The 16,136-nt window shown below is 38.9% G+C and overlaps 1 protein-coding gene across 1 annotated transcript in view; it reads left to right on the top strand.

Moving 5' to 3' along the window:
- The window catches only part of zfpm2a (zinc finger protein, FOG family member 2a), a 162,933-nt gene that overhangs the window by 36,488 nt on the left and 110,309 nt on the right, over positions 1 to 16,136 (top strand). Inside the window, exons 2-3 of the mRNA XM_041794381.1 lie at positions 4,618 to 4,776; positions 14,016 to 14,117. Of these exons, the coding sequence (XP_041650315.1) occupies positions 4,618 to 4,776; positions 14,016 to 14,117 (261 nt within the window). The remainder of the gene's footprint in view (positions 1 to 4,617; positions 4,777 to 14,015; positions 14,118 to 16,136) is intronic.

Below are 16,136 nucleotides of genomic sequence, written 5' to 3'. Positions count from 1 at the left end.
TCAGCTCCAATTCATGAAGAAGGGAGATGGAAATGGTGAAGTGGTTCAAGTAAGGACATCTGCGTGGTATTATGGAGGAAATGTTCCCTACTAGAGTCTTGTTCTTGACATATTTGTCTGTGATTCGCTGTTTTGCTCTGATTTTCACAACATTGCTGTCACCTTTTTTGTATTGAAGTCAAGCTTTTAGGGAGTTTGGCTGGTGATGCGCTGCTGTTGGTGTGTGCTAGGGATGGCGATTGAGGTGTGTCATGACGTGACGGGACAGTCCAGTCCTGTCTTGTAACATCACTTCTTGTGCTGATAACACCTGTGTATCCTTACTGCATGAAGTAGTGCCACTATGTTATAACATTAAAGGCAAATTCGGGTACTTTTGAAGTTGGGTCATATGAGGTACAACCCTTCAGTGATTTCTGTGAGCGCTGGCCCTTTAAGAAGGACTCTCTGGTCATACTGACAAGGAAGTTCGTCTATACAGCATAAAAGAAAGGTACAGTTTCTCCGCAGTATTCAGGGAGTTTTAAGTGAAAATGTGCCAAGAAACAATGGTGGCTCAAACATACGCTCTATCAAAAGTTTTTAAAGTGTTTTATTTTTCACACAGAAAGCTCCTGTGTGTGGCACTATTTTGCAATGCAACATTCGTCTATATGTTCTTCCACCAAAGTGTATTGTCTTCTCCTGATCAGCTGTGCTGCTTGGGTATGCGAGCTTTGACAGACATTTTCAGAAGGGCTCGGCCATTTTGACCCAAAACTCTTTAGATACCGCAGAGAAACTGTACCAGTCTGTTAGGCTGTAAAGCCTAGCTTCCCTCTTGGTACGACCAGAGAGTCATTCTTAAAGGGGCAGTGCTCAGTGAAATCTCTGGAGGCTTTTGCTATTACTGTTGCCAAGTACCTTATATGACCCAACTTCAAAAATAATGAAGTATCCCTTTAATGTTAAAATATGTCAAGTTTGACACTGTATTTTCCTGTTGCCAATTAAGTGACAGAAAGTGACAGGTGACAAGGAGTAAAGTAAAGATAATGGATCCGGTGGTGAAACTAGTTATTTCAACTGTAACTAGGTAATGAAACTAGTTGCTTTTTAAGAAAGTAATCATTTAAATGTAATTCATTACTTTTCTTGACCCCAATATCTGAGATGTTGCAGTGGCTTAAACAAAATGTGCTAAAAGGACATGTTTATGGTTAAAGCAATTAAAAATATAATGCACTAATATGAACTGTTAATCCTATTGTAATGATCACATTAATGCCTACAGCCAGGCCTGCCCACAGAGTTGGCTGGGCCAGTGATGGGGCACTTCCCAGTTGTGATTAATTGATTATATCGATGCGTATGTGTTGGATCAGTAGCATAGGTGCTAGCGTCCTGGCTAACAGTTACTTCATTTTGGAGCTGAAAAGTGTGTCAAGCCATAGTTAGGTGCTGATGTTCAAAATATTTATTTATTTATTTTTTTTTTATCCAACTTCTTAACCCTATTTTCTTCACCGTTTCCACCCATTTTGCCACATTCGTTTCCACATTACACCCATTTTTGCCTCTATTGGACAATTTTTGCTGTTTTCAACCCCTTTCCATTACTTGAGTGACCAACTTTTGCTCCTTATTGCCCCTTTAAACCAATTATTTGCAACTTATAATCCCTTCTTGCTATTTTTCAACTGCTTTTCACCATTTTTTTGACTCATTTTGCCCTGTTTTTCCTTTCTTAACCCATATTTGCCACTTTAACCTATTTTTGCCAATTTGTGCCTTGATTTTGCAGCTATTTTATTATTTTTTTCCGTAAAATAATTGCAGTTTCTTCTACTTTATTCTCTGGCATCCTGACTTTTGTGCACATCGTGATTTGAAATCTGACATTACTTTCCTAATGGTTTAGTTCAGTGTGCCCATCCATTACATTACCAAAACAGGTAAATCTGTTTTTTACATTGAAAAATTCTATATTGTACAAAAGCATGAATTTAAAAAAAAATCATTTTTGTTGCTGAAATATTGTTATCCCATATGAACTTTACATTGGGCCGTGATTTTCTTGACCTTCATGGGCCCCCCACTATACAGGGCCCCAGAAAGCTTTCCCCCCTTATGGGTGGCCCTGCCTACAGCCGTAATTGATATGTTTACCATCCATTTTGAGTTGTTTGGGTTTAAAAATGAACTTTAACGTGACTGATGGGTGTTTAAAGCTTGCATACAGCCAATATCTTAGACTTTGAAATAAACATTTAATTCTACGTTCAGGCAATAAGCAGTTTTTGAGAGATAAATCTTGAACTTCCAATTAAGGTTCAAACACAGTCATAAAAACAGTTCCCCCTTTTTTCACAGTGTTCAAAAATCTGTGTGATGTCAGTGTCCATCTGAGCTCCGGAGGGGGCCTGATAAAAAGATGACGCGGCAGACGTTCCTCTGGCCCAGTTCATCAGCAGAACCTATAGAAATGCACCAACAAGCATGGGTCACACAGTGAATGTGACAGGATTTTAAACAGTACACAACTAAATATAGCAGGACAGCCACTATCAGAAAATGAGTTAGGAGTGTGGTGCAAGTCGTTTAGAAAGTCATTATTCTTATCATTGCTGTCTCTGAAATAATTTCAGGTCTCTCCATGCAATGAATACTGTATAATAAACTAAACATGTGAGAATGCGCACAAACTTCCACAATCTACATAGTCGCCCAGAAGTAGCCACCGACCATCCTTTAATGTCTCAAACCGAGTGGAGTATTTAATTTCGCCATATTCAGTACAAGCGCCGGTATCTCTATCAGTTTGAAAATGCTCCATTTAGTTACTATCTGTTGGAGTAGGGAAGTGAGATGCCCTTATTCAGAGTCTATTAAACCTCAAGTCTATCTCATCTTATCTTCCTAATCTTTGTGTCTTATTGACCATGAAGTTTATCTTTAATCTCCCTTTACCCTTATTATCTCACAACACTGTAGGTCTATTTTCTATGGTGCAATAGCGCTGCTGTATTTGCCAGCAACAGAGGAAGAATCGTTTAGTTGTACACACAGTTCTTATTCAGCTGTGTAATGGAATGTGTACAGAGTGTGTGTATAGAAATGTATTTCCCCGCTGTCTTTCACACTGTCTTCAATTGCCTTGGCAGGATTTTTTAACGCCAGTCATACAATCTCCCCTTGATACCGCGATGATTATCTCTTAGTATCATCTTAAGCGATGGTAGACTCATTGAGTCACTTCACACCTCACTTCGCTCCTCAGCAAATCAGCAGAAGGCATCAGATAAGATCACAAAAATGAAACCTTATTTAAAAGCAGCACTCTGCCTCCACAGTGTCTATTAGAGATCTGTGTGCTAATTCTTTTCATGTCTGGGGCTCCTGCAGATGTAGGCTTCTACAAAGGAGTAATTTATAAGACTAATGAAAAGAGCAAGCAGTTTGTGGACATCAGGGGGGCCTTTTATGAGAATCACTGAAAGAAGAAAGAGAAACAGGAGAGCCACACTGGCCCCACTTTCTGAACTGAAATTATTGCTTTATTCAAGCTGAGGGGCTCACTCTTGCTACAATAAAACAAACACATTGAAAGGTGTCGAGAGCATATCAGTGCACTCTGTTTGAGCTCCAGGATAATGCACAAGGAGCTGTAACATAGCTCATGGCTGACAAGCAGAAATTGCTACAGCATCCACATCTAGCAGGCAGCAGCGGTAGCAATTTGACATGATTATTCAGTTCTGTTTTCAAGAAAATGACGCAGGTATCTTGCTTGGAGTGCATTTTTAAAAAACATAAACTAACCTTAAAGTTAAAGAGTTCCAACACGTTGCTTTGGGTATTCGCATGCAGACATCGGTGAATCATTTTGATTTGGAAGAGGAATTGTGCAAGATGCATATTATTTTAATAATGCTCAAAAGCCCAGTGACTTTTTTTCAGCAGTAATATAATTCAGGTAACAGTACAGTAATTCCATCAACACCCTTGATTGAAGCAAAATAGCAATATGCAAATACCAAAAGAGATGTAGAGCTACAAGCAAAACTCTGAAATCATTTAGATTTAAAGAAATAATATTGCACAGAGGGTGGAAAACATTAATCACTCAGAAAAGTGTCTCCTTTAAGATTGCACTGGTGTATTACCCGGGGGCATGGAATGTAAATGGAAAATCAACATTGTACCCTGTGATAAGGCTAACAAATTAATAAAAGTATTTTCTTTTCTCCACCCTTGCCGATGCCTGTACGAAATGAACTTTTTTTTCCCTCCTCCCTCCTATCTGTGAGAGGTTTAGTGTTGCAGGCTGCAGGATTAAGGTGGCACTCACCTTGGCTGCATGTCAGCTTGTCTTTCAGAATGCATGCAGCCTCGAAAGGTTTTTCACTTCCTGAGAAGAAGTTTTGTAAAAACGAGAATCGACATGACATTATCTTTGTCTATACTGAATGTTTCTAACAAGAAGTGTGTTTTGCTTTGCTGGGTTTTGAGTTGCATTCGTAGTATCTTAAAAAGAGGAGTGATGTTAGGAGAGCCTTAAGGATATGATGAAACTGTTGAACATCTCCCTTGTGTCTGTATGTATGTCTTTGTGCGTATGTGCATGTGCTCCCTCAGGTCCTCTGGAGGATGGCCTGGAGGAAGAGGAGGAGGAGTGCGTCTCCGAGGAGAATGAGCTCTTGGCCAAAGACGAGTTCTCGGTGGAGGAGAACTTCTCCACAGAGTTTGAGACTGACAACATGGGCTGTGAGGACATGGAGTACTTCTGCAACAAAGGTAGGGATCATTAACTTCTTTCCTTAACCAAATATTTAAAAGCCATTATCCCCAAGATGTTCGCAGTGCTCTTTTTAATTCCTTATCTAAGACAATATGTTAAGCTACTTTTGTGCCAAAGCATCAAAAATAAGTTAAACTCCTGCCAATAATGTCCAATAAAATCCCTCAACATGTTCAAATCAAACCTGGCAGAACTTCTATCCATGGGAGAATTTCTCCAGTATCACTGCCTAGAGTTGAAACTATCCAATTTGATATTTGATCCCAGCACTCCACCCAAGAGCAGTGGTTTGATCTGAGAGAGAGATGGCATCAGCAACACCGGCTCTCCCTCTGTGATAGTGCTGTGAAGGTGTGCTACGATATACCAATGCACTGGAGAGCATAGCATTCCCTTTGAGCCGGAGCTAAAGCTCTGTGAACACTCAGCAGCACCTGCTACTGCTTGGAGGTCCAGCTCTATAAAGCGCCTCAGCATCGCCAAATGCGCCCAAGTCCTCTTTGAACTCCAATTCAATTAGATTGCTTCTTTGTATGTTTGTTTCATTTCGGTCACACCTTGCCATCACAGGAGCTAATTTACGGTCTGCTCCAGGTTACAGTGTGAAGATGACAGACTTGTCCCGCCTTTCTCCCCCTCCTCCTGTCCCCCCCCCCCCCCCCCTCACGACCACCACCCCCTTCCCACCCCCCGGTTGTGTTGCTTTCACTACCCCAGGTGTCCCCGTTCTTACTGGTGCACGGATGCTATAAATTTGACTTTTTAATGAAGTACCAGTGCTTTGAACGTCTGCCTCTTCCGTCTCCTTTCAAAGGGAAAACAATTTAGAATTATTTCTTCACACTTCTAAACTGATGTGCCTCATGGGATTACATTAGTGAAGAGAAATAAATCTTTCATGTTTCAGGTAGGCTATGCCCCAGTAATCGTATCAATAATGCTTTTCTTTTGTTCTTAGGGAAAGTTGAACAGTGCAATTGTTGAGAAATTGCAATTACCAGCGACGCCTCATTGGCTTTACTCTTTGTCTCCCTCATAATGTGTCCTTCCACAAACTTCAAAGTAGAATGTATTGTCATGTTAAATGCCGTTAGCTATGAAATAGATGGTGCAGAATGCACATAAAGTTACAGCTACAGAAAAGTATACTTCTGGAAATCTTCAAAGAACCTTGTCAAAGACATTAAACATTTCCATTGTCTTTGGATAAAATCACATGAGGAACATAGCTTTAAATCTCCTTCCCATGTTTTTGAAGAGCGATTGTCTATGTAACAATCCCAAATGTGAAATGCTGCCTTTTTTAGGACACTGGTAATCTGTTCCCTGTCAAACATAAAGCCAGATTTTTTTAAATTACTTGCCATCTAAGCTTACAGTAAGTCTCCCATTACCTCATAAGACCCAAATGATGTACAAACTCTTTTTCCTCATTGCAAGCTGTGCATAACCATCAGGTGTAGCAATTTTCCTCATGATCCTTCCTCAATTAGATCTATTTAAAACTAATGTCAGCGTGGCTTAAATTTGCCTCACTTTGTGAAACTCCCTTGAATTAAACAGGACACAATCCTGGCAGCATTAAATGGTTTAAGTGTGTTATTCCTCGAATATAGGAGGAAAAAGAGAGCCCCCTTGATTAACTAAACCCTCTCAAATGTGATGGCTTGCTGTAATTAGTCCTGTGCGGACTTGAACGTGGGTTTTAAAGCAGCCACTCATCCCATGGCCTTTATCTTCGGCTGCTTTCCGGAGAATAAGGTCTCCCGTGTAAGGTTCCTCCACTGAGCAGTGACTCTCTGGTCTTAGCTTAGCCTTGTATCTGTGTAGTCACTCTCTGAAATGGGCTTGTCAGGGGGACCTAAAACCTCCATTAAAAGTTTCAGTCTATAATAGGTATTAAAAAGCTGTACGAATACAAAGAGGAGTACCAATTTTCATTAACATATGAAGCACTTATTAACTTTGATCAGAGTGCGGTGAAGTAGCAAAGCTGCTTAAAGGCGCAAAGGTCAAGAAGTTGAATGCCACCAAAGACTCAGTCATTTGCCTTACCCTTGCAGAAAAGGGACTCCCCAGATAAGTGCAAGGAGCACCTTGTCATCCCATCTTGTCCTTAGGCTTGGAAACCTCTAAACTAGGGGAGGGTTGACTCCACGACCTGTTTAGGTAATGATGTTGTTGTAGCTGAAATTTTGCTTGTTTGTGATTTACATGATGCTGGATCTTTGAAGAGATATTTTTGCACTTATCTACCCATTTGTAGTGAAAAATGCACTCAACTACTTTACTGTCCTGCATACATTTGAGGGGCAGCTTGTCTTTATTGTATTTTAAATTGCAATTTCATTACATGTGTGTGGTAAATTGTAAATTGTGCTTGGCTAGTTCTTAGACAGCACAGTGGCTACTTCTGAGTTGCATTAAGCGTTTCTGCCTGATAATAAAAGGAAGTTTTCCCTTGCTGCTGTTGCTTTCTGGAATATTGCTATGCACTCGCTCATGGTATACTAATGGGTGTCTATAAATACTAAAAACAAAGAATGAGATCTAGATATTTTTGCAGTGTATTTTCATATAACTATTGCTATGATTTGGAGCTATGCAGTTCTAGACTGACTATTTGATTGATTGAACTGCACGTACGACTAGACATCGTCTAATGCAGGTACAACTTAAAGCCCAGCAAAGCAAAGTATGACGCTTCAATGATGACCATACTGGGCTTGTCCTCAAGTAAATTTCAACTGAACAATAGCTTGTGGCAGAGCAATTTTAGCACTGTGGTTTTACACAGGGGTGTCAAACTCAATCACAGCAGGAGCCATACTCTGAACTTAGGGCTAACCTGAGAGCCTATAGGGGTCAACGTTTAACCATAACTGCCTGTAATTAATTAAGGAACAAACTAAACACTGATGATAAATGATTTGGAAATATATTTTAAAAAAAGTAAAATGAGAAGTTTAAAGGCTCAAAATCTGAGATAAAAAGTCAGACTTATTTCATAGGGTGAAAACACAAAATTTAAAGTAAAAATACAAAATTTAAATTCAAAATAATGTTTTTAAAAGAAAAATTTATGAGATAGAAAGTCAAAATAATGAGTCTAAAATTTTAAAAATATGAGATAGTTAGCCAGGTCATGAGTTTAGAAGGTCAAAATATGGGATAAAGTTCAAAATCATGATGTTAAAAGGTCAAAATATAAGTAAAGATTTTAAGTTATAAGGATAAAAGTTTAACATATGGGATTAAAAGTCAAAATAAGGAGATGACAAGATCAAAACCAGAGATAAAATTAAAAATCATATGTTTTTAAAGGTCAAAATATGACATAAAAAGTCAAAATCACGTGTTAAAAAGAAAATATGTAAGATAAAATTTAAAATCATGACTTTAAAAGGTCAAAATATGAGTTTAGATTTTTACATTGTGAGCCTAAAAGTTCAAAATATGTGATTGAACGTCAAAATTAGGAGTTGACAAGGTCAATACCTGAGACAAAATTCAAAGTCATGAGTTTTAAAGGTCAGAATATGACTTTAAATTTAAAATTTTGAAACTAAAATGTCTAAATATGAAGTAAAAGGTCAAAATTATGAATTCAAATGTTGAGAATATGAAATAAAAATGCTAAGTCATAAGAGTAAGTGATAATTGTGGGATGCAAAATTGGAAATGTGAAATAAAAACCCAAATCATAGAATTATTTTTACTCTTTAATTTTCACATTTTTAAGGCATAACAAGGATATTTTAAATCATCAAGGTTAAGTCTAGATTCTTATACTGGAGGAAATCTGCAGATGTCATAACAGTGGGCCAGTTATAACAAAAATGTGATATGCTCTTAATAAGTATAAATGTACCAAGGTCCAGGGTCCAGATTTGGCCCCCCAGCCTTGATTTTGAACCCCCAGTTTAGCTACTTCAACTCATCTGACTCCTTCCACTGAGCTTATTAATTGTATTGCAACCACTTAAGGGTCTCTGACCCCATGGTCGAAAACCAGCCATCAGTAGTATCAATTAATGCAAGAATGAAGGACAGTTAATGGGCACTCAATTCTCCAGTTCAAGATGTAACACTTAACATTAATGACATGTATGAACAGATTCAACACATTACTACAATGACAAACACGATGTGTGTCAGCAGAGCAGAGCCAAAGAGACGAGGAGCACTGTTTAAAAATAGGCCGTATGAAATGAGAGGGGCTACTATTGGTTCTTTTTGAGGAAAGGGCACATATCTCATGAAATAACCTTGGATTTTCATGCATTTAGTACAGAATCTTACCTCAAGCTTGAGCTCGGTCAATTTCACATGTATGGAGCTTTGCTTGTGAAGAGCATACTGTTAAAAGCGTTGATTCCAGAGCAAAGATTTATACCCTTTTGACACACCTGGCTTTATAATGGTAAGAAAGATACCTCTTTTATATACTCTGAATGGAACGTTTTTTACTGAAATTGTGAAATTTCACCTTGCTGTTTTACCCTCTTTTTTTATTGCTGGCTGTCTGTGAAGTTCAGCTCAGGGTGTTTCCACACGCTGCAGACTTGGTGGGTTCCAAGTCTTGTCTAAAGACAAACGACTTTTTTGATCATTTAATTCTTTGATATCACGTGATAAATGTGTTTCATGAAAATCTACTTCATCCTGGTGTTGTTTGGAGTGCTTCCTGTTGTGCTGCTTGTTGTCTTTTGCTCTGTATACCTACATAACCAGAACTGCAATACAGACAAAAACATTTTATCAAAGAAGTCTGAAAGCCAAAATTGCACATGTGGGATTGAAAATAGAAAATAACAAACCCACCTTGACCTATCAAATAACCTCTCAGTGAGTAATTTGACTTGCAGCGGCCAGAGACTCACAGTAACAAACAGAAAATACCAGAATTAATTATGGCACTCTTTGTGTAACACAGAAGTAATCAGAATCTCCAGCAACAGTGGCAGAAGATCTCCTTGGCACTTTCTCACAAGCTGCCCCGATTCCCCGAATGGTAAATGTGGAATTTTAATACACAGTTGATGCTGGAGAATATGGGCAAATGCTAATTTGTGGTGCGATAAGATGAATCGAGTCATCCCTTTAGCCCCATTTGACTCAGTGGAGGAAATTAATCATTAATGTTTGTTAAGTATGACAATCTAACTGGGCCAGATCTACATGCTCAGAGACTGAGGCAGAGCGAGATAAAGACCCAGGCTGCAGACAGGGAGGAAAACTGCCAGATTCTGTAATGATGGGAATTTATTGGCATTTAAAGAGACAGTGGCAAGGCATTTCACTAATAGCCTCCCTCCATTGGAGTGCTCTGCCTGCCACCAATTCCATGCAATTCTAACCTTTTTCTTTTAGATAGCAGAGAAGTCTTAAAGCTATGCTTGACTTTGGTGACGGAGATTTTTTCCTGGAATTGACTTTATCTGTTGCAGCATAATCTGCATCAACAACCAAATAACTGACTAGTACTACCACTGCTGAGGGGAAGCAGGCGTCCTCCCCTAATAGTACATTTAAAAAAAATCATTTCCAAGCACTAATTTTAGCTTAAATGCCATTCTAGCTAAAGTGGCAGGAGGATCTGTGCCAACTCAATAATTTATCAATGCATGTAATTGTGCAGTCACATAAAAAAGACAAAACTTTCTCTATTTTATTGCACACTTTTCGACCTTTCTTCAGATACACTTTGAAGGATTAGTGGGTTTTTGAGTTCCTTAACGTCGCTCATGAGAGATTGACATTTTCAAGGGCTCCCTTAGTATAGACAATGCTAAAAGGGAGGGAAAAAGCCAATATGACTTTGTTGCTACCTTGCTCCAGGAATTGTGTGTGTAAATCGCCTATAAGCTTATTGACCTGAATGCATACCATGCTGCGTGTGACTGTGATTTGGCTAGAGAGCTGTGCTTTGATAGAGCAGCGATAGGGCTGATTTTAACAGCTCACTGGTTCATCTTGCATGCCTGCCAACCCTGCACTCAGCAGGCTGCCTCACCTCGCCTCCCCGTCCCTTCTGTTCTGTTCAGCCTTTTCTCTCTGGACCTGAAGTATCTTTATTTAATTGAGCCAGAAATAGAACCTAAACCAGATGCAAATCAGGATTAAGGTAACAATGCAAAGAGTAGTCACAGACAAATCATCTAACTAGATGACTCAGATATTACTCAAAGCTCTGTGAGTGTAAATCTATGAAAAAGATCTCCTCTGTCAATCTTTTTCTATATCAGAAAGGTCAAATATCTCAGTTGTTTTAGACCATGAAAAGGGGTCCCAAAATCTCTGTACTCCAGGTTTTATCAAAGCAGGCTGTAAGAAAAGGAGCACTGCTCCAACACTTCTTCCTCTGCTCTTCTTATCCTTGTGACATTTGTGCAGGAAACTTCATCAAAGCCCTGTGACATTGTTCCCTGTGAGGCTGCCTGGGTGATTGTGTTTAAAATGCATTGCAAACTGTGTTAGATAGAAGGCAGAAAATCCTTAATCACTGCTTAATTAAGGAATCATCTTGTAGCTTCATTTCCCGGGCTGTAATTAAACACTTCCAATACGTTTCGTTACAGGGCTTAACATGTTCGCCTGAGATCAAGGTAGTGCCTTTAATGTTATCTCCCCAGCTTTTTTAAACTCCGCTCCATTGGAAGGAACTGTTGATATACGCCTTTGTTATTCTCGTCATAATACGAGCCTAGTATGCTAAAGAGGTTCTCCGAGCCCAACAAATGGTAAGGGAATTTAGTTAAGTGGGCTCCTTGATAATATACTGGGGAAGGCAAAGAAGTGGGGGAGAAATTGCCAGCCGAAGCAGACACTTGCATAAGCAAAACTGGGTCATAATGACCTCATGTACTGTAAGTGGATCATTTCTGCATGACTTCCCTTCAGCATCACTTTTTTTTGGTATACATCTTCTCTTATATTGCGAGGCAGAAAACGGAAATCCCTTTGGCAATGTTTGCTACCTTCTTTGAAGTGAGCCATGTAAAAAAAGCTAAACAAGCATGGTGTGTGTGCTTGATTTAGAGATTAACCTCACTGAGGATGGACAGAGCTGCAGTGAAGTATTGTGTGTCCTGTGGCAGTTGTCACTTGAGTTGTGATAACTTACACTCTAAAATGCTTTCTAGAAGCTCAGGGGGGAGGGCGAAGGGTGGGAGGGGGTCAGATGAAGACGTGGTACAGAACCAAACAACATCTGCCGTTTTTGCTTACTGTCATATGAATGATGTGATTTTATCGTCTCCTATAACCACATCTAAACAATATGGTGTCTTGGATATTAAAGGGATATCTCAGTATTTTTGAAGTTGAGTCATATGAGGTATGTAGCAGTAGTAGTGGCTTTAGCCTCCAGTGATTTCAGTGCACATTTCCCCTTTAAGAAGGTCTCGCTGCTTGTACCAGCCAGGAAACTAGACTATACAGCGTAACAGATGGGTACAACTTCTTCCCAGAATTTGGTGCGTTTTGGTAAAAATGGGCCACAAACCAATGTTGGTTCAAATGTACACACTATTGAAAATGGTTGAAGCATTTTATTTTTTACCCAGAATTCCTCTGTGTTTTTGTCACTGTTTCAGGTTTTGGCTACCAGCTATGTGCTCTTGCATTGTAACATGTCAAAAACACAGAGGCTTTCTGGGTACAAAGTAGAACACTCAATACATTTTTGATAGTGCATACATTCAAGCAAACATTGTTATATAGTCCATTTTCACCAAAAACTCACTAAACTCCAGGGGAAGATTGTACCCATCTGTTACGCTGTATAGTCTAGCTTCCTGGCAGGTACCACCAATGTTAAGGTAAAAATATTAAAGGGATATTTTAGTATTTTTGAGTAACATGACATACCTGGTAGTAGTAGTAGTTGCATTAGCCTCCTGTGGTTTCAGTGAGCATTGCGTCTTTAGGAAGGACTCGCTGGTTATACTAGCCAAAATAATGTTGGCTCAAATCTATGTGCTAATAAAACATTTATGAAGCATTTTATCTTATACCTAAAGCCTCTGTGTTTTTTGCAGTGCTTTGCAATGCAAGAGCCCGTAACTGGTAGCCAAAGCCTGCGTTAGAAAACGGTGATAAAAACACAGAGGCTTTCTGGGTAAAAAATAAAATGCTTCACAACTTTTCAAAAGCACATACCTTTGAGCCAACATTGTTTTTGTGGCCCATTTTTACCAAAAACTCACCAAAAATCCACGAAGAAACTGTACCCATCTGTTACGCTGTATAGCCTAGCTTCCTGGCTTGTACAACCAGCGAGTCCTTCTTAAAGGGGTAATGCTCACTGAAATCACTGGAGGCTAAAGCCACTACTACTGCTGCATACCTCATACGACTCAACTTCAAAAATACTAAAATATCCGTTTAACATTCTTATCTTAAAATCCTTTATTTGTCCCCTGTTGAGAGTTTAATAACCCATGGTAGTACCCCAGGCCTGTCCTTGATCATTCATTGTTGGGTGTAGAACATCAAAGGGACAAGATTGATATGGTGACAAAACTGAGGGAAATGCTTCTCAGAAACTATTAAATGCTCCAAGCAGGTTTGCTCTCACGTGTCCTTCCCTACAGTATTTCGATTATTTCAGATTTATAAATAGTAACACTAGGAGCTCTCATAGCATACAGATATATTTGATAATGAACATTGTGTACAAACTATGAGTGATTACAACATGTGAGAGTAGAAACACTCCACAAGTGCTCCTGTCATTGTTAACGCTGCACACTCAGGAGCGGTGTCTGTTTAACATGCTCTTAAAGCATGGAGACCTTGGAGAGAGATACCCAAATATCCTGTAGCAAGGTCTGTGTTGGCCCACAGACCGTAAATAAGCCCTACATCCTATAACACACATTTTAGCTTGCTCCACAATAGATCAAAAGGTAATAAATAGCCAGCTCTCTTCAACACATTGCTTTCCTTCCTGTTCCATGAAGCTTCCTCCTGTTCCTGCAAGCACTCATGGGAACCTACATAAAAGTGTGCAGCTGGACCTGCTAAGCTCAGAAAATGTGAATAAACTGATCTATAAATACACAAAAACACTGTAGCTCACAATAGCAATGACTTCATTCTGTGAGAGGAAAAAATGCATAAAGACAATCATGATGAGAATTTACCGTTTTAAAGTCCTGCTGTGCCTTGCTAAGTTGATGTTGATTATTGTGTGTTTTGTGTGCTTTATAAGACTTTTTCTTCCTTGCAGGTGAGGAAGATGGTAATCGAGAAGCTGGAGAATCAGAAATGGATGGGCAGGGTGAGAAGACCAGGCATACCACCACAGGCTCTGAGGAATGGGATGGTCCAAGTAAGAAAAGTCTTCACTTTCTTTCTAATTCACCTGTAATAGATGATCCGTACTATGAGATTACTCTGCATAGGTCATCTCTATGCTATTTAACAAGCTTCTTTAACTGATTGGAGCTGCAGCCACAAAAACAGCTTCATCATTTCTTTTTCAATGAAACCCTATAAAGCAATGTGGGTGACTCTTTTTTAATGTGTTCAAACATTTTTAATCTTATTTTGCCTTCTTACTAAGAGAAACTTCATCAAAGGATGGATAATACATTGAACAAGATAGTTGCACAGCAATTACTGCTCAGCAATAGCCTGAACCCACACTGCTGAACACACAAAATATGATTCCTTTTAATGCATAAAATGACCCCAAGAATTTATTGCAGGTACATGCGTATGTAAAAAAGGAAGTCGCGAGAAAAAAAAAGAGGAGAGAGAGGGAGAAAAAGTGGATTTGGGCAAGTTGTGCTTGCTAGCTCGAAACCCCCCGGGGTGTGTATTTTATACTGACAGTGAATCAGTGTTATCACACCTATCAGATAATGCATTTATCATTAAATTTCACATTTGCATTTAAATCTGGGGAAGGAAATGAGCATTGCTGGCCAAAGATAAGAACGCTGGGACGACAGTAATAAACCATCACTGTGATCAGTCAGGAGACAGGGCTGAGGGGGTCAGTTCAGAACTATGGGGGCCATGAAAAAAGAAGGCAACACATGCGGAAAAAAGGCCCTTTTGGACAAGAAAATGCTGAGCTTAAAAATACTGCTTTGAAAAGGAGGGATGGATGTAGCATGACTGGCTGTAATTATCCTTACCCCCCTACTTAGACATCAGAAAGAGAATTAGAAGCTGAGAAAAACACTGCTGGACAGGCAGGGGAGAGAGGCAGGAAATGCTTTTTTACAGTAAGGATGGCTGAAACAGACGAGGTGATGTGAAACATGATGCTCATTTTCATGTTTACTCAACCACAGCCTGGTTGATGCAGAGTTTGGAAGTGACATCCATTTTGAGGACTTAAGCACCATCCTCATCCCTCCTGTATAGCAAACAAAAAAAAATTTGGTAACTCCTTTTTACTTTAGGGACCCCTATACTTGTATCTAAGAAAGCTAAGCCCCCAGAACCCACTTTGAAAATTAGACATCAGTTTTCACTGCCAAAATCCAAACAGAATCAGCTGACAAAGACTTGTTCTTGCCAAAAGACCCATGTATAAACTGCCCATTACAACGCCAGTGTATAAGGCCACTTCAAAAAAATGCAGAGCACCTGTTAATTTTTAGTATTCAAGTTTAAAAAGTTGTCAATTTACAAGAAAAAAAGCTTGAAATTTTCCACTCCAAAAGCCGTACATTCACATAAACTTAAGCTTAGAATTTCTTAGATCATAAAGTTAAAATGAAGCTTTTTTGTTTGCTCAATCCGACAGTTGAAATCGTGATCAAATTACACTTCTTGGGTTTGATCAATAAGGAAATACTTGGGATTGTACCCCAGAATAATCAGATTATTATCATCATCGGGACTCAGAAGAAACATTTCTGCAAACTGGGGTTACCCAAGCACTGCTTCCAGTTTGTTTTTTGTACATTTTTGACTTTATAATAATGGAATTTATTACTTAAAAAATTAAATAAAATTTTGACCTTATGATGTCAAATTGTCAAACTTTAAAATATGGAAATTTCGGGTTTATTTATTGTTAATTTACAACTTTTTAAACCCAGACACTCCAAGTTTGGTTTCTTGTTAATTTTTGACTTTATAATGTCATGAATTTAGGACTTTAAAAACTTGAAATTTTCAGTTTATAATGTTTAAATGTAAACTTGGCGATTCCCTGCTTTTTCTTGTAAATTTACGACTATTACGACAGATATTCTAAGTTTGGTTTCTTGTAAATACATGACTTTATAAACCTTAAAAGTTTCAACTTTTCTTCAAAAATCAAAGGATCCTCTTTATATTTTTCTCCTTTCCCCAATATGCTGTGGAATATTTTGTTTCTAATCATGAT

Source organism: Cheilinus undulatus, linkage group 8 (assembly GCF_018320785.1).
Source record: "Cheilinus undulatus linkage group 8, ASM1832078v1, whole genome shotgun sequence".
In the NCBI taxonomy this organism is placed as follows: Eukaryota; Metazoa; Chordata; class Actinopteri; order Labriformes; family Labridae; genus Cheilinus; species Cheilinus undulatus.
Note: the sequence above shows the minus strand (reverse complement) of the source record. Positions and strands in the feature narration are given on the sequence as shown.